At 48.2% G+C, this 22,098-nt stretch overlaps 1 protein-coding gene across 2 annotated transcripts in view; it reads left to right on the top strand.

Moving 5' to 3' along the window:
• CBL (Cbl proto-oncogene) overlaps window positions 1-22,098 on the top strand; it is a 334,599-nt gene that overhangs the window by 119,245 nt on the left and 193,256 nt on the right. For both annotated transcript variants that reach the window (XM_063942916.1, XM_063942917.1), the window contains exons 4-5: window positions 20,033-20,189; window positions 20,379-20,500. In XM_063942916.1, coding sequence (XP_063798986.1) covers window positions 20,033-20,189; window positions 20,379-20,500 — 279 coding nt within the window. The remainder of the gene's footprint in view (window positions 1-20,032; window positions 20,190-20,378; window positions 20,501-22,098) is intronic.

Consider the following 22,098-nt stretch of genomic DNA (forward strand, 5'->3'; position numbering starts at 1 on the left):
AAGAAGGTCAAGTTTCCTTCCACATACAATTTCAAACCTGAAGTTCCGGTTTTTCGGCCATTTTGGTCTCAAGGAAAGGCTAAAGGAAAAAGTGATGACAAGCAGTCCCAATACAAGAAGTCTGGTAAGACTAAAAAGCATTGGGCTGGGGGCGGAGTTTGGAGCAGCATGGAGTAGGTGCACAGCCTGCAAGCTCCCACACAAAATCCTTCCACTATCGCACAGAGACGCACATAGAGAATGGGCCGACTACCTCTTTGATAAATCTAAACGCAGGCTGTTGTTCTCCAGTCACAGGCAATATTTTCAGGCGGAGTTGGGGGGGCCTTTTTGGCCAGGGACAAGTCCCACTTCCGTACTGTTCAGTGTATCACGGATGGAGATGGCAGTCTCTGTTACTCGGGAAAAGATATAGCTGGGTTTTAAAAAAAAATAATAATATTCAGAGTTATACTCGTCTGGGGTTTCTCATTCGGATGAGCAGATACAATCCTACCTTTCGCGGGTGACCTTGCCCAGTCTGTCACGGGAGGCGCTTGGAGTACTTGAAGCTCCTTTCACCCTGAAGGAGGTCGAGCGCGCAGTGTCGTCGCTCCTCTCGTTCAAGGCACCTGGTGGGGATGGTCTTCCAATGGAGATTTATTAAAAATGTAATTTCCATTTCTGTTCCTATTTAGTAGATTAATTTAACACTCTTTATGAGACTGGTGAACCCCCACCCCCCCTGTCTATGTCGGAGGCCACTATTATTGTATTGCCCAGGCCTGGGAAGGATCCTAAGGCTCCCGAGTCCTACCGCCCCATTTCACTGTTGTCCTCTGATGTTAAAATCCTTGCGAAGATGCTTTCCATTCGCTTAAATACTGTCATTGGTTCTATCATACATCTGGACCAAACAGGGGAGGTCCACTATGCAGTACCTGCAAAAACTTTTATCTGCAAGGGGGGTGGTTTGCTGGCCTCTGAGGCAGTGGTGGTGTCTCTCGACGCCGCCAAGGCCTTCAACTCGGTTGAATGGCCCTGCTTGTGGTGGGTGCTGCGCGAGTTTGGCTTTGGCCCTACGTTCATCAGATGGGTTCAGCTGCTGTACTCCTCTCCAGTGGCCTGTGTCTCTGTTAATGGGTATACTTCGTCCTTATTCTCTCTGGCCAGGGGCACGCGTCAGGGCTGCCCACTGTCCCCAGCCCTGTTTGCATTGGCTATAGAGCCGTTAGCCTGTATGATACGGGAGAATCATGATCTTCACGGACTGGTGGTCGGTTCCGCTGTGTTTTTTCTCTGTAAAACCCGTTTTTATTATAGCCCGTAGCGCCCGGTGGGGAAGCCAGCAGGGGGATAAGGCCTAACCTGTAGCCCCTCCCCCAGGCCCAGGACGCCATTTGGGTAAATGTTCCCGCCCTGGAGCTGCATATCTCTCCCTCACTCCCTGTCAGCCGCCATTACACGGAGCTGCGCTGTTCCTGGGACTGCTTGGGCAAATCCTCCTCTAAAGCCGCCTGATCACTAGCGCTGTGCATTTTACAGGACACTTAAGTATTCTACCTGTCAAGGGACAGTGTTAGTTAAGAGTGCATACATTCAGGGTTGTGGGGTACAAACACCCTGTGATATACATCCAGTGCTTACTGTGTTTTGTTATATCTACTGTATACATATAGCTATACTGAGTATTACTTTGTATTGCTAGTCCAGTGCAGTTTTATTGTTTGGTATAATTTCTGCATTGTACAATTGACTGTGTGTGTGCATGTAGCTGTTGGGTGGCTGCCATCTTGTGTATTTCACTCAGCTTGCTACTCCTATATTCTGTAACCTGAGGGGGCTAAGTGCGTCGGGTTCGCTGATGTAGGAATCTCACAAGATATACGTGTTGTGTATTTTTCTTTCTGATGAATAGTCTCCATATATCTCTTGAATTCCAGGTTTGTGCTGATGCACTACACTGAGAGTTCTTGCTAGGTATATCGCTGCTAATATCGTACTAGGTTACCTGATATTGAGCTTACCATTATGTCAGCTACACGGGGCAATGGAACTGGGGCTTCGCCCACATTGCGTGGTGGTGATGCTGCAGACACTTTTGAGGAGAACTTGGCAGCGGAGAGTTCATGATCAGGGGCTTCCTTACCTCCCAGTGGGTCTGTAGCACCGGGGCCACTAATGACCCACCTTGGGCTACCTTCTCCACGTTTTTAAATACGCTGGTAACAAAACTTACGCCCACTGTGGGATCACCTATGCCAGTGCAGCAGTTTATGGTCCCTGCAATCAGTCTGCCATGGGCGGATCAAATCTCATCACAGTTACAGCACTTGATCCGATCGCTGACTAAATATGAAGTCTCACTCTCGCCTGCCTATGACGTCTTCTAAACAGGCAGCTACTTCCTCACAATCCACCGCTGTTCCGGACACATCCTCTGAGAAGGATGGTGCATATACTGACCCCACAGACTCTGACGCTTCTGATGGGGGAAGGGATGTCACTGGTGGATGTCCCTGGTTTGATTGAGGCTATCAGGCTCATTCTTCAGGTCTATGATGAATCTGAGCCTGCGGCTGTCTCTAAAACTCCGGACTGATTTAAACGTAAGAAGGTGGTTAAAGAAGTTTTACCTCATTCTCAACACCTGGCTGACATACGTCAGGAATCCTGGGAAAATCCGGGAACAAAATTCACACCGCATAAGAGACTGTTGGCTCGCTATCACCTCTCTGCGGAGCTATGTAAAAATTGGGAAACTCCTCCGCCCGTAGATTCTCATGTTGCACGCATGGTAGTTTCCTCTGCTCTGCCAGTAACTACAGTCACCTCTGTGAAGGAACCGACGGATAGACGTGTGGAGGGTTGTTTGAAAGCAATTTACACCCTTACGTGGGCTGTGCATAGACCAACCATTGCAGTGACATGGGCTGCTGAAGCTGTTGAAGCATGGGTTTAGGAGCTGGAGGCGGAACTACCTTCCAACGCTTCTGATCATGCCAGACAATGTCTCTCGTATATTGCCGCTGCTTCTCTTTTTACCTTAAGGAGGCTGCTTCCGATGCCGGGGTGCTGGCGGCCAAGGCTGCCGCTACGTCCATTTTGCCTCGACGTATCCTTTTGTTTGAGATCCTGTTCGGTGGATATGGATTCTAAGAAAACCCTGGAGGTGTTTCCTTTTAAGGGAGACATTCTTTTTGGAGAAGACCTCAATAAGATTGTGGCTGACCTGGCTTCTGCTAAAACAGCTTACCTACCAAGTACGGCTCCTTCCGCACAGAAGGCTAAAAGTACTTTCTCTCTTCCCTTTCGTCCTCCAGGTAAAGCAAAAAGTCAGGCATACCCGAAACAAGCTTGTGCTTCCAATCCTGCCAAGCCCAGAACAAAGCGGGCCTGGGCCGCCTGTCAGGCTGCTTCCAAAACTGACAAGCCTGCCGCATGACGGGGCAGGCCTCCCCCTGGGGGATCCCAGGGTGGGGGGGCTAGACTCTAGGTTTTGCCCAGGAATGGTTCAAGACCACTTACGATGCCTGGGTAAGGGAAGTCGTCAATCGAGGTTACGCCGTATCCTTCAAGAAACATCCCCCTCATCGATTTTGCCTGCCAGATGTCCCTTCGGACCCGGTGAAGGCAAGCACTCTTCATTCGGTGTTTCAATCCCTCCTGTCCACAGGAGTGGTAGTACAGGTGCCTCTGGCTCAGAGGCAAGGGGTTCTATTTACCGCTGTTTCTAGTCCCGAAACCTAACGGGTCCTCGTAGCCCATTCTCAATCTCAAGTCCGCGAACAAGTATGTGAGGGTCTCCAAGTTTCGTATGTAAACTCTACGCTCTTAAGGTCGTGTAACTTTCAGGGAAATGCAATACCTTATAATACTAGGGTGCAGGCCGCTGAATGCAATCGATAACCCCTGCGATGTGTATGCACGTTGCGTATACATGCCGACACGCTATGCGCACATACAGCGACACGTGTGGCTGAATACATCTGTATAACCAAACAAGAATGGAATGCGACAGCAGTAGTATGTTATGTTGTGGTCCAACGCAGCAACAAATATTTGCTGAAAAGGATATACACAGAAATACAACCATATCACAGAGAAGAGCTACAACCAATAGTACATACGTTTGTTCGCCAGCGCCTACCGGATCCGGTCCTCAGTCAATCTTAGCAAGATGACCTTCAGAGAATAGACTGAGGCCGGCCAGGAAGCCTTTCTTTTATACAATGGGTCCAAAACATATTTACTCATACCATGCGCTAATACGCAGGGCTTTGTGAGCCAATGTACGCAGCGTACGGTTATGCGCACGCACGGCGAGTATGCACCCGCAGAGGCCACTGTGTGTGGTGTTTGCACGTGTTGAGTGTCGGTGTAATATTTTCCACTTCGACACTATTGTTCTGGCCTTGGAGCATGGGGACTATATGGTCTGATTAACAATAGTAGTTGCTCGATCATTCCTGGAGATAATTATGTATCAGGTGCTGGAAAGGGGGAGGGGTCACAGACAGACAGGTGGGGGGGGGGGGGGGGGGGGGTTGCAAATCCCACCCCTACATTTTCCTTCAGCACACTAAATTATCTGTAACCATACCTGAACCTATCTGGTAATAGAAATTCTGAGAATTAGTTTACACATGTTTGCAAACACATGTTTAAGCTGCTGAGCCACTTTCAAGGCTTTTCCGATGTCAGCAGTCCTAACACTACATGATAGCCGTGCCCACAACGACCGGACCTCCTCGTTCAGGGCCCTTGTCTTTAACAGGACTTGGCCCGTCTGGCTTTTACGGCATGGCTCTTGAAGCTTCCGTCTTGTGGGCCAAGGGTTTTTCTGAGGCGGTCGTTCAAACGGTGTTGAAGGCCCATAAGCCGCCTTCTGCTTTGATAGGGTCTGGAATTCTTACTTTACTTGGTGTGCGTCTCATAATCATGACGTTTTCAAGTTTAGTACGGCCAAACTGTTGGCCTTCCTACAACAGGGCATGGACTTAGGCCTTCGTCTGGCCCCCCTCAAGGTTCACATTTCTGCCTTGTCTGTTTGGTTTCAGAGAAATATTGCTGCCCTACCTGATGATCATACCTTCACTCAGGGCGTGTTGTGGATTCAGCCTCCTTATGTACCACCTGTGGCCCCTTGGAATCTGTCGGTGGTTCTGGAGGTCTTGCAAGAGTCTCCTTTTGAACCTCTTGCATCTGCAGAACTTAAGTGGCTTTCCCTAAAGGTTTTGTTTTTGCTGGCTATCGGTTCAGCTAGAAGGGTCTCGACTTGGCTGCCTTATCCTGTAAGTCTCCCTATTTGATTTTTCACCGTGACCGGGCAGTTGTTAGAATGCATCCGGGTTATTGACCCAAGGTGTCTTCCTTCCACCTTACCCAGGAGATTGTGGTTCTGGCCTTTAGTTCTCCTGAGTTGTCATCTAAAGACCGGTCTTTGGATGTGGTACGGGCTCTCCGTATCTATGTAAAGAGAACCTCCTCCATTTGGAAATCTGATTCTGTTTTTGTACTGTTTGGTTTTCGCAAATGTGGCTGGCCTGCTAACAACCTTGGCCAGATGGATTAGAATGGTGATTGCACATGCTTATGTACAGGCTGGCCTTCCAGCTCCTGCTACCATTAAAACCCATTCTACTCGGTTTTTCGGACCTTCTTGGGTGGCCCTCCGTGGTGCGACCCTTGAACAATTGTGCAAGGCGGCTACGTGGTCCTCATTGAACACGTTCATTAGGTTCTATGGCTTCGATACTTCCGTCTACCGGGATGCTTCCTTTGGACGCCGGGTTCTTGTGCGTCCCCTCCCATAAGCAACTGCTTTAGGACATCCCCAATGTCATTCCCTGTGGAGCCCAGTGTACCCCGCAGCAGAAAACGAGATTTATGGTAAGAACTTACTGTTAAATCTTTCTGCGAGGTACACTGGGCTCCACAAGGTGCCCACCCTGACGCACTTGGCTTCTTTGGGTTGGTATGGCATTAGCCGCTGACACCCTCTCTTGTAGTGAGTGTATATGTGGCTACTCCCGATTGTCGTCTCTGGTACCTGCTACTGCATTGGACTGGTTAACGAAACTGAGCTCCTGTGCATGAAGGCGGGGTTATAGAGGAGGCAGCGCTGTGCATCTTGGGAACGGTCAACGCTTTGAGCTTGTTGGTGCCTCGGATCAAGATCCTACTCTACACCCCGATGTTAATCCTTGTGGAGCCCAATGTACCTCGCAGAAAGAGATTTAACAGTAAGTTCTTACCATAAATCTGTTTTCTCTTACGTCCTAGAGGATGCTGGGGACTCCAAAAGGACCATGGGGTATAGACGGAATCCGAAGGAGCTTGGGCACACTTAAAATACTTAATCTGGGTGTGAACTGGCTCCTCCCCCTATACCCCTCCTCCAGACCCCAGTTAGACTTTGTGCCCAGGAGTGACTGGATGCACACTAGGGGAGCTCTACTGAGTTTCTCTAGAAAAGACTTTGTGTTAGGTGTTTTATTTTCAGGGAAACCTGCTGGCTACAGGCTCCCTGCAGTGTGGGAGTGAGGGGAGAAAAGCAGGACCTACTTCTGTGAGTTTCAAGACTCTGCTTCTCGGCTACTGGACACCATTAGCTCCAGAGGGTTCGATCACTTGGTGCGCCTAGCTGCTTGTTCCCGGAGCCACGCCATCACCCCCTCTCAGAAGCCAGAAGACGGATGTCGGGTGAGTAAGAAGATCAGAAGACTTCAGGACGACAGAAGACTTCAGTAACGGAAGGTACAGCACAGCGGTACCGCTGTGCTCCATGCTCCCACACACATCACCAACGGTATTCACTGGGTGCAGGGCGCTGGGGGGGGGCGCCCTGGGCAGCATGTTACTGAGGTGCGGCACCGGCAGAAGGCTTTTCGGTGCCTCGGCACAGTTTCTAAAAACCCCCACCGGCATGTTTCATTTTAAAATTTGGCGAGCCGAAGCGTGCCGGGAAGGGGGCGGAGCTTCGTCCAGCGGCTCACAGGCCCCATCTTCCCTTCTACACGCGGCTGAAGGAAGACACTGCCGGGACCTCCACCTCTCCTCTCGCAAGTAACGGGGAGCTAATCGGAAGGGGGGGTCCGCAGTGTGGTGCTTATTATCGTTTTAAAGCAGCGCTGGGTACATATCTTCTCTGGGGATATATGGGCGCTGGGGTGTGAGCTGGCATACTCCCTCTGTGTCTCTATTTGGCCTTCATTGTGGGTCTGTCACCTAGCTGGGACGTTCTGTGTGTTTGTGTGTCGGCATGTCTGAGGCTGATGGTTATTCACCAGAGGAGGTTATTGGGGGAGCAGATGCGGGGCTAGAGTTGGGATTGTCGATGCAGCCGACACCTGATTTGCTAGCATTGTTCAGTGCGATAAATTCGAATGTTGCCTCTTTATCAAAGAGGTTAGATAAGTTAGAGTCACAGACGCAAGTGTGGAAGAAGAACCATGGAAGAGGCTTTATCTCAGGTTCAGACTCCATCCGGGTCGCAAAAGCGGCCATTTACTCAAGTGGTAGATACTGATACCGACACGGACTCTGATTCCGAGGTCAATTTCACTGAGGCTGCTTTGCATGCACGATTAGTTAAGAGCATTCAGTACATGATTGTGGCTATAAAAGATGTTTTACACATTTCTGATGAACCTGCGGTGCAGGAAACAAGGATTTGTTTGTTCAAGGGAAAAAAACCTGAGGTGAAATTTCCCCCCTCTCATGAAGTGAATGCTCTTTGTGTAAAGGCTTGGGAGTTGCTGGACAAGAAGTGGCAGATTCCCAAGAGGATTTACATGGCGTATCCTTTCCCCTCCGAGGACAGGGGAAAATGGGAGGCGTCTCCAAATATTGACAAAACTCTATCTCGTTTGTCTAAGAAAGTGGCACTTCCGTCTCCTGACACGGCAGCTCTCAAAGATCAGGCAGATCGCAAGCTGGAGACGTATCTGAAGTCCATTTTCGCTAATTCAGGTGCATTGCTCAGACCTGCTGTGGCGTTGGTATGTGTGAGTAGTGCTATTGCTAAATGGGCTGAGAATTTAGCTAATGATATGGATACCCTTGATAAAGATAATGTCCTTTTGACTCTCGGTTATATCAAGGACGCTGCAGATTACCTGAAGGATGCGGCGAGGGACGTCTGTCTCTTGGGTTCAAGAACCAATGCCATATCGATATCAGCCAGGAGGGCGTTGTGGATCCATCAATGGAATGCTGATGCCGACTCCAAGAGAGCTATGGAAACGTTACCCTTCAAAAGTACTGTCTTGTTTGGGGACGGCTTGGCGGACCTGGTCTCGACCGCGACTGCGGGTAAGTCCTCTTTTCTTCCTTATGTTCCCACACAACAGAAAAAGGCACCACATCAGCAAATGCAGTCCTTTCGTCACAATAAATACAGGCGTGGAAAAGGTTCGTCCTTTCTCGCTTCAAAAGGTAGAGGAAGGGGACAGAAACCTCCTGCAGGCTCAGGCGCCCATGACCAAAAGTCCTCCCCTGCTTCTACCAAGTCCACCGCATGACGCTGGGGCTTCCCTGGGGGAGTCCGGACCGGTGGGGGGGCCGTCTACAAATATTCAGTCAGGTCTGGATTCAGTCAGACCTGGATCCTTGGGTCCTAGAGATTGTGTCTCAGGGATACAAACTGGAGTTTCGCGAGATACCCCCTCACCGGTTCTTCATTTCGGCATTACCAGTAGCTCTTCCGGACAGGGAGGTGGTGCTGGCAGCGATACAAAAATTGTGTTTACAGAGGGTCATTGTTTCCCGTTCCCTCGTCCCAACGGGGGGAGGGGTTCTACTCGAGCCTCTTTGTTGTGCCGAAACCGGACGGTTCGGTCAGACCAATTCTAAATCTAAAATCCCTAAATCCATACTTGAAAGTGTTCAAGTTCAAGATGGAATCTCTTCGAGCAGTAATTGCCAGCCTGGAAGGGGGGGATTTTCTGGCTTCAGTCGACATAAACGACGCCTACTTACATGTCCCGATATATCCTTCGCATCAGGCCTTCCTCAGGTTTGCGATACGGGATTCTCATTACCAATTTCTCTGACGTTCTAGTGGATGCTGGGGACTCCGTAAGGACCATGGGGAATAGACGGGCTCCGCAGGAGACTGGGCACTCTAAAGAAAAGATTAGGTACTATCTGGTGTGCACTGGCTCCTCCCTCTATGCCCCTCCTCCAGACCTCAGTTAGAATCTTTGCCCGGCCAGAGCTGCGTGCTCCTAGTGGGCTCTCCTGAGCCTGCTAGTTAAAGAAAGTATTTATGTTTTTTATTTTCAGTGAGCTTCTGCTGGCAACAGATTCACTGCTACGTGGGACCGAGGGGAGAGAAGCAAACGTACCTGTTCACAGCTAGGTTGCGCTTCTTAGGCTACCGGACACCATTAGCTCCAGAGGGTTCGAACACAGGCAGCTGTCCTCGATCGTCCGTTCCCGGAGCCGCGCCGCCGTCCCCCTCGCAGAGCCAGAAGAACAGAAGCTGGAAAGACAGTGAAATCGGCGGCTGAAGACTCCTGTCTTCATTAAGGTAGCGCACAGCACCGCAGCTGTGCGCCATTGCTCCCACAGCACACCACACACTCCGGTCACTGTAGGGGGGGGGGCGCCCTGGGCAGCAATTTGAGTACTTTGTGGCATTAAACCTACATATATACAGTCAGGAACTGTATATGTGTAAATCCCCCGCCATTTTCGATCACTGAAAGCGGGACAGAAGCCCGCCGCTGAGGGGGCGGGGCCTTCTTCCTCAGCACACCAGCGCCATTTTTCTTCACAGCTCCGCTGGAAGGACGCTCCCCAGGCTCTCCCCTGCAGTATCCTGGTAGCAGAAGGGTAAAAAGAGAGGGGGGGCACATAAATTTAGGCGCAAAAGTTATATTTCAGCAGCTATTGGGTAATCAGTGTATCCCTGAGTTATATATAGCGCTGTGGTGTGTGCTGGCATACTCTTTCTCTGTCTCCCCAAAGACCTTTGTGGGGTCCTGTCCTCAGTCTGAGCATTCCCTGTGTGTGTGCTGTGTGTCGGTACGGCTGTGTCGACATGTTTGATGAAGAGGGTTACGTGGAGGCGGAGCAAGTGCAGATAAATGTGGTGTTGCCGCCGTCGGTGCCGACACCTGATTGGATGGATATGTGGAGGGTCTTAAATGACAGTGTAAACTCTTTACATAAAAGGTTTGCGGACGTTGCAGCCGGGGGACAGCCGGGCCCTCAACCCGGGCCTGCCCAGGCGCCTCAGAGGCCGTCAGGGTCTCAAAAACGCCCACTATCTCGGTTGACACGGATGCCGACACGGAGTCTGACTCCAGTGTCGACGAGGATGAGGCACAATTACAGCCTAAAATGACCAAGGCCATCCGATACATGATTATTGCAATAATGTTTTACACATTTCAGAGGATGACCCTGTCCCTGACAAGAGGGTACATATGTTCGGGGAGAAAAAGCAGGCAGTGACTTTTCCCCCGTCTCATGAATTAAATGAGTTATGTGAAGAAGAGTGGTCTTCCCCTGATAAGAAAGTGGTAATTCCCAAAAGATTACTAATGGCGTACCCTTTCCCGCCAACGGATAGGTTACGTTGGAAATCCTCCCCTAGGGTGAACAAGGCGCTGACGCGCTTATCTAAGAGGGTAGCCCTGCCGTCTCAGGATACGGCTGCCCTAAAGGAGCCTGCGAATAGGAAGCAGGAGGGTATCTTGAAGTCAGTGTATACACACTATGGTACTCTACTGAGACCGGCTATTGCTTCAGTCTGGATGTGCAGTGCTGTAGCAGCATGGACAGATACTCTGTCGGAGGGGTTAGATACCCTGGACAGGGATACCGTATTGCTAACCCTTGGCCATATTAAAGACGTCGTCTTATATATGCGGGATGCCCAGAGGGACATTTGCCTGCTGGGCTCTAGAATAAATGCAATGTCCATTTCTGCCAGGAGGGTCTTATGGACTCTGCAATGGACGGGGGATGCCGACTCTAAAAAAAAACACATGGAGGTTTTGCCTTATAAGGGTGAGGAATTGTTTGGGGACGGTCTCTCGGACCTCGTATCCACAGCGACAGCTGGAAAGTCGACTTTCTTGCCACAGGTTTCCTCACAACCTAAGAAAGCACCGTATTACCAAATGCAGTCCTTTCGTTCTCAAAAAAGCAAGAAAGTCAGAGGTGCATCCTTTCTTGCCAGAGGCATGGGTAGAGGAAAGAAGCTGCACCATGCAGCCAGTTCCCAGGAACAAAAGTCCTCCCCGGCTTCCACTAAGTCCACCGCATGACGCTGGGGCTCCACAGGCGGAGCCAGGAGCGTTGGGGGCGCGTCTCCGAAACTTCAGCAATCAGTGGGTTCGCTCACAGGTGGATCCTTGGGCTATACAGATTGTATCTCAGGGATACAAGCTGGAGTTCGAAGTGAACCCCCCTCACCGTTACCTAAAATCTGCCTTGCCAGCTTCTCCCAAGGAGAGGGAGGTAGTCCTGGCGGCAATTCACAAGCTGTATCTCCAGCAAGTGATAATAATGGTACTCCCCCTTCAGCAGGGAAAGGGTTACTATTCCACACTGTGTTTGGTACCGAAACCGGACGGTTCGGTAAGACCCATTCTGAATTTAAAATCCTTGAACATTTATGTGAAAACGTTCACGTTCAAAATGGAATCGCTCAGAGCGGTCATTGCAAGCCTGGAAGAGGGGGATTTTATGGTATCTCTGGACATCAAGGATGCTTACTTGCATGTCCCCATTTATCCGCCTCACCAGGAGTACCTCAGGTTTGTGGTACAGGACTGTCATTACCAATTCCAGACGTTGCCGTTTGGTCTGTCCACGGCTCCGAGAGTATTTTTCCAAGGTAATGGCGGAAATGATGGTACTCCTTCGGAAGCAAGGAGTTACAGTTATCCCGTACTTGGACGATCTCCTCATAAAGGCGAGGTCCAGGGAGCAGTTGTTGTTCAGCTTAGCACACTCTCAGGAAGTGTTGCTAAGGCAGGGCTGGATTCTGAATATTCCAAAGTCGCAGCTGATTCCTACGACACGTCTGCCCTTCCTGGGTATGATTCTGGACACAGAACAGAAGAAGGTGTGTCTCCCGGAGGAGAAGGCTCAGGAGTTGGTGACACTGGTCAGGGACTTCCTGAAACCAAAACAGGTGTCGGTGCATCACTGCACGCGGATCTTGGGAAAGATGGTAGCGTCATACGAAGCCATTCCCTTTGGCAGGTTCCATGCCAGGATCTTTCAGTGGGATCTGCTGGACAAGTGGTCCGGATCGCAACTTCAGATGCATCGGAGGATCACCCTGTCCCCAGGGCCAGGGTGTCTCTTCTGTGGTGGCTGCAGAGTGCTCATCTTCTCGAGGGCCGCAGGTTCGGTATACAGGACTGGGTCCTGGTGACCACGGATGCAAGCCTCCGCGGATGGGGGGCAGTCACGCAGGGAAGAAACTTCCAAGGGCTGTGGTCAAGTCAGGAGACTTGTCTTCACATAAACATCCTGGAATTAAGGGCCATATACAACGCCCTGAGTCAAGCGGAGCCCCTGCTTCGAGGTCAACCAGTGCTGATTCAGTCAGACAACATCACGGCGGTCGCCCATGTAAACCGCCAGGGCGGCACAAGAAGCAGAGTGGCAATGGCGGAAGCCACAAGGATTCTGCGTTGGGCGGAGAATCACGTGCAAGCACTGTCAGCAGTGTTCATTCCGGGAGTGGACAACTGGGAAGCAGACTTCCTCAGCAGGCACGATCTCCACCCGGGAGAGTGGGGACTTCATCAAGAAGTCTTCGAGCAGATTGCACATCGGTGGGAACGGCCACAGGTGGACATGATGGCGTCCCGCCTAAACAAAAAGCTAAAAAGATATTGCGCCAGGTCGAGGGACCCTCAGGCGATAGCTGTGGACGCGCTGGTAACACCGTGGGTGTTCCAGTCGGTCTATGTGTTTCCTCCTCTTCCTCTCATACCCAAGGTACTGAGAATAGTAAGAAAAAGAGGAGTGAGAACAATTCTCATCGTTCCGGATTGGCCAAGAAGGACTTGGTACCCAGAGCTACAAGAGATGATCACAGAGGACCCTTGGCCTCTGCCTCTCAGACAGGACCTGTTGCAACAGGGGCCCTGTCTGTTCCAAGACTTACCGCGGCGGCGTTTGACGGCATGGCGGTTGAACGCCGGATCCTAGCGGAAAAGGGTATACCGGATGAAGTAATCCCTACGCTGATAAGAGCTAGGAAGGATGTGACAGCTAAGCATTATCACCGTATATGGCGAAAATATGTTGCTTGGTGTTGAGGTCAGGAATGCCCCTACAGAGGAATTCCAGCTGGGTCGATTTCTGCACTTCCTACAGTCAGGTGTGACTATGGGCCTAAAATTAGGGTCCATAAAGGTCCAGATCTCGGCCCTATCCATTTTCTTTCAAAAGGAACTGGCTTCACTGCCTGAGGTTCAGACGTTTGTAAAGGGAGTGCTGCATATTCAGCCTCCTTTTGTGGCACCTTGGGATCTTAACGTTGTGTTGGATTTCCTGAAATCCCACTAGTTTGAGCCACTTAAGACCGTGGAGCTAAAATATCTCACGTGGAAAGTGGTCATGCTATTGGCCTTGGCATCGGCTAGGCGGGTATCAGAATTGGCGGCTTTGTCATGTAAAAGCCCCTATCTGATCTTCCATATGGACAGGGCAGAATTGCGGACTCGTCCCCAATTTCTCCATAAGCTGGTATCATCGTTTCATTTGAACCAACCTATTGTGGTGCCTGCGGCTTCTCGGGACTTGGAGGATTCCAAGTTGCTGGACATAGTCCGGGCTTTGAAAATATATATTTCCAGAACGGCTGGAGTCAGGACGACTGACTCGCTGTTTATTCTGTATGCACCCAACAAACTGGGTGCTCCTGCTTCGAAGCAGACTATTGCTCGCTGGATCTGTAGCACGATTCAGCTGGCTCACTCTGCGGCTGGATTGCCGCATCCAAAATCTGTGAAAGCCCATTCCACAAGGAAGGTGGGCTCTTCTTGGGCGGCTGCCCGAGGGGTCTCGGCGTTACAGCTTTGCCGAGCTGCTACTTGGTCGGGTTCAAACACATTTGCTAAGTTCTACAAGTTTGATACCCTGGCTGAGGAGGACCTTGTGTTTGCTCATTCGGTGCTGCAGAGTCATCCGCACTCTCCCGCCCGTTTGGGAGCTTTGGTATAATCCCTATGGTCCTTACGGAGTCCCCAGCATCCACTAGGACATCAGAGAAAAAAATAATTTACTCACCGGTAATTCTATTTCTCGTAGTCCGTAGTGGATGCTGGGCGCCCGTCTCAAGTGCGGACTTCTTCTGCAATACGTGTATATAGTTATTGCTTAATAAGGGGTTATTGTTATGAGCCATCCGTTGAATGAGGCTCAGTTGTTGTTCATACTGTTAACTGGGTATACAAAATATTTGGAGAGGTTACTTAACTAGCGCTTTCTGCCAATGTATTTCTTTCTGATGAATTCTGTCCAATATCACCTCGTAGCCGAGGAAGATATACAAATAATAGAAAAGGATATATAGTGAAGTAAAGTTTTAATACATACATTTTTCACAACCAATTTTCTTAATATGTTAAAACATAAGCAGTAGCCCTTTTAGATGGCAGTTTGACTGATCCCCCAATGTATGGTGCAATTACCAGAGATGTTGGAACTGTAAACAGTTCAATTCAGCATTCAAGTCAGTGGGAAAAGATTCCCGGGATATCCCTACAGGCAAGCAGCTGTCCTGGTAAATCCCCCTATTCGGAGAAGAGTCCAAACGCCAGTAGTCCACCAACGCGTTTCTACCCTCTTAGCTAGGGTCTTTTTCAAGGTGTATAACAATGGCTCTGCTTCCTGAAATATTTAAACCCTGTTTAGCCAATCCCTACGTTTCCCCCTCAGCTGAACCTTATACATGCATTTGCTAATTGTCCCCTTGTCCGTTAAGCTGAGTGTGGGCGTGTTGAAGTATTACGTCGCTGGTAGTCATGACTACCATGACTCCCGCTACGACTGCGTCCCTCCGTTGTCCTGGTAACGTGAACTCCCGCTCGCGTTAGTGACGCGAGCGGGAGTTCACGTTACCAGGACAACGGCGGGACGCAGAGAAAGCGGATGCCGAACATCAGACGAGCGGAAGTGACGCGAGCAGGAGCTCGCGTTACCAGGACGATGACGGGACGCAGTCGTAGCGGGAGTCATGGTAGTCATGACTACCAGCGACGTAATACTTCAACACGCCCACACTCAGCTTAACGGACAAGGGGACAATTAGCAAATGCATGTATAAGGTTCAGCTGAGGGGGAAACGTAGGGATTGGCTAAACAGGGTTTAAATATTTCAGGAAGCAGAGCCATTGTTATACACCTTGAAAAAGACCCTAGCTAAGAGGGTAGAAACGCGTTGGTGGACTACTGGCGTTTGGACTCTTCTCCGAATAGGGGGATTTACCAGGACAGCTGCTTGCCTGTGGGGATATCCCGGGAATCTTTTCCCACTGACTTGAATGCTGAATTGAACTGTTTACAGTTCCAACATCTCTGGTAATTGCACCATACATTGGGGGATCAGTCAAACTGCCATCTAAAAGGGCTACTGCTTATGTTTTAACATATTAAGAAAATTGGTTGTGAAAAATTTATGTATTAAAACTTTACTTCACTATATATCCTTTTCTATTATTTGTATATCTTCCTCGGCTACGAGGTGATATTGGACAGAATTCATCAGAAAGAAATACATTGGCAGAAAGCGCTAGTTAAGTAACCTCTCCATATATTTTGTATACACTGTTTTTGGTGAAGGGTGAAGGAACCTTCAAGGAGGTGTTACTAATAAGCAGCTTTTTATGCGCACTGTGTCTTCACTATAACTACCTGTTACATTGTTAACTGGGTATGGTTATCACAAGTTGTACGATGTGATTGGTGTGGCTGGTATGAGTCTTACCCTGGATTCCAAATCCTTTCCTTGTAGTGTCAGCTCTTCCGGGCACAGTTTACTTAACTGAGGTCTGGAGGAGGGGCATAGAGGGAGGAGCCAGTGCACACCAGATAGTACCTAATCTTTTCTTTAGAGTGCCCAGTCTCCTGCGGAGCCCGTCTATTCCCCATGGTCCTTACGGAGTCCCCAGCATCCACTACGGACTACGAGAAATAGAATTACCTGTGAGTAAATTCTTATTTTCAGACGTTGCCGTTTGGGCTTTCCACGGCTCCCAGGATTTTCACCAAAGTCATGGCGGAAATGATGGTTCTCCTTCGCAAACAAGGGGTTACAATTATCCTGTACTTGGACGATCACCTGATAAAGGCGAGGTCCAAGGAACGGTTGCTAAAAAGTGTAGATTTGTCACTGTTGGTTCTGCGACAGCACGGTTGGTTACTCAATTTGCTAAAATCTCAGTTGATTCTGACTACTCGGCTGCCTTTTCTGGGCATGATTCTGGACACGGAGTTGCAGAAAGTATTTCTTCCAGAAGAAAAGGCTCTGGAATTAGACGATGGTCAGGGAACTTCTGAGGCCGAAGACTGTGTCCATCCATCAATGTACACGCGTTCTGGGGAAGATGGTGGCGACGTACGAAGCCATTCCGTTCGGCAGGTTTCATGCCCGGGTGTTTCAATGGGATTTGCTGAGCAAATAGTCCGGGTCGCACCTGCACATACACCGGAAGATAAGTCTATCTCCCAGAGCCAGAATTTCTCTCCTGTGGTGGCTACAAAGTCATCACCTCCTAGGGGTACGCCGGTTCGGTATCCAGGAGTGGGTCCTTCTAACAACAGATGCAAGTCTCCGGGGCTGGGGCGCAGTCACCCAAGGAAGAAACTTCCAGGGGAAATGGTCGCTCCAGGAAGCCTGTCTCCACATAAATGTTCTCGAGTTAAGAGCCATTTACAACGGCCTGCTGCAAGCAAGAAGCCTTCTTCAGGGTCGACCTGTCCTGGTACAGTCGGACAACATCATAGCGGTGGCACATATAAACCGTCGAGGCGGAACAAGGAGCAGAGCGGCAATGGCGGAGGCCACAAGAATCCTTCGCTGGGCGGAACAACACTTGAGCGCCCTGTCAGCAGTCTTCCTACCGGGAGTGGACAACTGGGAAGCAGATTTCCTCAGCAGACACGATCTCTATCCGGGAGAGTGGGCTCTTCACCAAGAGGTATTTGCAGAGGTGACAAAACGTTGGGGAATTCCGCTGATCGACATGATGGCGTCTCGTCTCAACAAGAAGCTCCCGAGGTATTGTTCCAGGTCAAGGGACCCACAAGCCACTGCAGTGGACGCCCTGGTGTCTCCTTGGGTCTTCCAGTCGGTGTATGTGTTCCCTCCACTTCCTCTCATTCCAAGGGTCCTGGGGATCATTCGTCGAGCAAGGGTTCAGGCGATTCTCGTCGTTCCAGACTGGCCAATAAGGGCCTGGTACCCGGATCTTCAGGACTTGCTGGTGGAAGATCCTTGGCCGCTTCCTCTAAGAGAGGACCTGTTGTTGCAGGGTCCATGCGTGTTTCCAGACTTACCGCGGCTGCGTTTGACGGCATGGAGGTTGAGCGCCAGATCTTAGCTCGTAAGGGTATTCCCAGGGAGGTCAGTGGATGCAGGCCTAAAATTGGGTTCCATCAAAGTGCAGATTTCGGCTTTGTCTATTCTTTCAAAAAGAGTTAGCTGTCCTCCCAGAGGTTCAGACTTTTGTGAAAGGAGTAATGCATATCAATCCTCCGTTTGTGCCTCCTGTAGCTCCATGGGACCTTGATGTGGTATTACGGTTTCTCATGTCTTCCTGGTTTGAACCTTTGCATAAGGTTGAGTTGAAATTTCTCACTTGGAAGGTAGTTATGCTATTGGCGCTGGCGTCTGCCAGGCGGGTGTCAGAGTTGGCGGCCTAATCTCATAAGAGCCCGTACTTGATTTTTCATTCGGATAGGGTGGAGGACTCGTCAACAATTTCTGCCGAAGGTGGTTTCTTAATTTCACATAAATCAACCTATTGTGGTCCCGGTGGCTACAGAAGCTGTGACGATTCCAAAATCTCTGGATGTTGTAAGAGCGTTGAAGATCTATGTCGCTAGGACAGCTGTTACCAGGAAAACTGAGGCGCTGTTTGTCTTGTATGCTTCCAACAAAATTGGTCATCCTGCTTCAAAACAGACTGTTGCACGCTGGATTTGTAGTACGATTCAGCAGGCTCATTCTTCGGCCGGACTACCGGTGCCGAAGTCAGTAAAAGCCCATTCTACCAGGAAAGTGGGCTCATCTTGGGCGGCTGCCCGAGGTGTCTCGGCGTTACAGGTTTGCCGAGCAGCTACTTGGTCGGGTTCAAACACTTTGGCTAAATTCTATAAGTTTGATACCCTGGCCGAGGAGGACCTTGCGTTTGCTCAGTCGATGCTGCAGAGTCGTCCGCACTCTCCTGTCCGTTCTGGAGCTTTGGTATAAACCCCATGGTCCTTTTGGAGTCCCCAGCATCCTCTAGGACGTAAGAGAAAATAGGATTTTGGTACTTACCGGTAAATCCTTTTCTCCTAGTCCGTAGAGGATGCTGGGCGCCCATCCTGGTGCGGACTATTACTTGCAGTGTTTTCTTACTGGTTAAGTTTGTTTATACACGGGTTGTGTATTTCTTATTTTAGCTGGTTGCTGTTGTTGAGTCATACTGTTCTCTGGTTTAAAGTTACTCCGGTTGTACGGTATGTTTGTGGTGTGGGCTGGTTTGTCTGTAGCCCTTGGTTTGAACAAAAATCTTTTCCTCGAAATGTCCGTCTCTCCTGGGCACAGTTCCTATAACTGGGATCTGGAGGAGGGGCATAGGGGGAGGAGCCAGTTCACACCCAGGTTAAGTCTTTTAAGTGTGCCCAAGCTCCTGCGGATCCCGTCTATACCCCATGGTCCTTTTGGAGTCCCCAGCATCCTCTACGGACTAGGAGAAAAGGATTTACCGGTAAGTGCCAAAATCCTATTTTTTTTTGAAGGTTGTTGGGGCTAAATGGAAAACTAATCAAAACAAAAGAAATTTATATTCTTTTGTAAAATGCTGAGCAGATTTGTGCAGTGTTACATGCTCCAGTTCTTAGAAAAGCTAGAGACCGTTTTATGAGTTTCCTGCTATGGTAGATGTGTTTGAACAGGGTTAAAAGTAGAATGTGAAAAAAGAAAATCTGTAATCAAAACAATCATTTTTTTTTATAAGATTAACATGTTTAATTACAATAAAGTATTATATAGTAATAGAAGTGCACTGTTTTTGTTTTACCTACATAAAACGGGTGTTACTAAGAACATCCGTGACAAAAAAAAAATCATATTTTTTTTTTTCTGGGTTTTATTTTTTTTTGTATTGTACACTTCTTACTTCACAATGGGTAAATTATAAATTTTATCCCACCTGTACGTTCAGAGATTGTGTAAAATTGCTCTGTCTGAAAAGGTATGTATACTTTCTGTCCCACCCGTGGCACAAATTTGAAAATAGCGCCATACTGACTGTTGTAAATTAGTTCCCATACACATCTTATACCATGCACGCTGTACGTATGCTATCATAATAATGTAAATATACTTCATAATATGAGGAAAATAATAAGAAAACCTTAGTGCAAATGTCCCACCCGTGACAACAGAATGCCCCTGTATGTTATGTTTGATCACTTGGTTATGGGTCTCTTCCTCCTTTTTGTTCTGTTCTTCCTTTTCTGATGGGCTATGTTAAATTAAACTGAAGTCAGGTGGTGTATAGAGTGATATGCCAAGGCCAAATCTCTTTAGATTTAAAGTGCCAGGCGCCACAATCCACCATATATGCCCAATGTTTCTCCAGTGTCCCCATGGAATCTGATAGATGGACATTACTGGTTAATAAATTTTTTTTTAAAAATCCAGTGTTTGGTGAAAATATTTACTTGAGAAATGGTACAAATACCTGTATAATGTATGTTTTTGAAAGGAGTTAGTAGCAGCAGTTTTGACCACGGTATGGCTAACTTTGTAAAAACCATGTTTTTTTTTTTTGTTTGTTCCCCCCCCACCCCCCCCCCATAGAACTATTGTCCCTTGGAAGAGTTTCCGTCATGCCCTGCACGATGTCCATCCTTTATCCTCTGGACTAGAAGCCATGGCACTAAAATCCACCATTGATCTCACCTGTAATGATTATATCTCTGTTTTTGAGTTTGACATCTTCACTCGGCTTTTTCAGGTTAAGTAAATCCTAATTACTCTGAATGTAAAATGAGTTTCTCAGAAGCTTGATGCATACTCATGTAGTTAAATTTAAGTTTGTCTGCTCTTGAGCCTAATACAGTTGTATTGATACTATGGAGGATATTACTTGTTTTGTAAAGCGAAGTCGGTGATCTTTATAGTTATGGTTCTCTCTTTCCGACAGCCATGGTCTTCCCTCCTCAGGAACTGGAATAGTCTGGCTGTGACTCATCCTGGTTACATGGCCTTCTTAACTTACGATGAGGTGAAAGCGCGTCTTCAGAAATTCATTCACAAGCCTGGAAGGTGAGTACATTTAATCCTCTACTGAAAGGAGGCAGACAAGTATTTTGAGGACTAATAAAAGTATTTTAGGCTTTAGCATAGGGACACATTCTTTACTGGGCTCACTTTTTTTTAATTTATTTTTTTTATTTTTATTCATGTTACTCTGTATTCATTGTTTTGATTAGTTGACCTTGCAAGGTTCATTGTATGTGCAAGCGTCTTGCATAGAAGCGTAGTCTCATATGCGGATTTTGTTTTCTGTTCAGCCAGTTATCTTTTCAGGTTGCTTAAGCAAAGGACGGAACTGGTGACCAGTTGCTAATAATACGGAATATAATAGAAAAGTATGAATAATGTTCTTCAAGTGTATGCTACAAGTTGAAATAAGAATTAGCTGCATATTCCAAATGAGGTGTGTGTGCACTCGATGGTATAACAATAGAAAGAGGACTAGTGGAATTGCCCTTATTAGTTAAGGTATGATGATGCGTGTATTTCAGTAGGATTAAATACAGGTAACATTTAGATGATATTTATAATACAGGGTAACGATAAAAGAAAGACACTTTAAACCAACGTATTATTGATATAGTCAAAATACTTATATGGATGTGTTGTATATGTCTGTAATGCTGGGTACACACTAGGCAATATTTTGAGCGATGTGGCCGATTTGTTACATTGTTCAAAGTGTCCAGTGTGTACACACTCTGTTGCGCGCATCCTCCGCCGGTCCTGCATGCAGTTCCGACTAGCGCATCATTCCCATCTAGTGTTTACCCAACATAAGTTTGACTAGGAGGTCTATGTATTAAGTCTTGGAGAGAGAGAAAGTGGACGGAGAGAAAGTACCAGCCAATCAACTCCTAACTTCAATGTTACAGACCCCTAACAATTAGGAGCTTGTTGGCTGGTACTTTAATTCCATCCACTTCCTCTTACCAAGGCTTAGTACATATATCCCTAAGTTACAAATGTTCTGTGTATGGGAGTCTTTTGTCACAAGACTGATATCAATACGATAATCCAATTTGTACGGGATTCAGCACAAAACACATGCTAGACCGTTTCTCTCTGGTATTCTGTGCCCCAAAACACAAACGTTGTGTTTGTTGATTTGCCCACTAATGTGGTGGACTCCTTACTGAAAATTAGGCAGTCGAAGGAAGAGTCATCATCTTCACTCCGCTGCTGCATGTCCATGCAGAAAGAATGACATAAGAGTTTGCTGTCGTAACTTAAACTTTGCAGTGATTGTAGCCACTTTTCTGACTTTTCACAAAATTTTCCATACAGTCTGTTGTGGAATCTGTAGTTCTAAACTTGCATGTGTTGTGGACTTCGTATTGGTAGGCGTGTAGACCTCACGGACATGAGCCACTTGTTCCTCTGATACAGGTGGCCTCCCAAAACTTCCCCATTTGCATAAACCAGTGTACATACATGTTTTGCTCCAGTCATAGATTGACTGCCTTGTAAGTGGAGGCGGTTTCCCATATCTTCTAAAATGCTGCTGTACAACTGTAACAAAGTGTTGTTTTTTTTTCATACGTCCTAGAGCATGCTGGGGATGACATCAAGACCATGGGGTATAGACTGGATCCGCAGGAGACATG

The sequence above is a fragment of the Pseudophryne corroboree genome, chromosome 10 (genome assembly GCF_028390025.1).
Source record: "Pseudophryne corroboree isolate aPseCor3 chromosome 10, aPseCor3.hap2, whole genome shotgun sequence".
NCBI lineage: Eukaryota > Metazoa > Chordata > Amphibia > Anura > Myobatrachidae > Pseudophryne > Pseudophryne corroboree.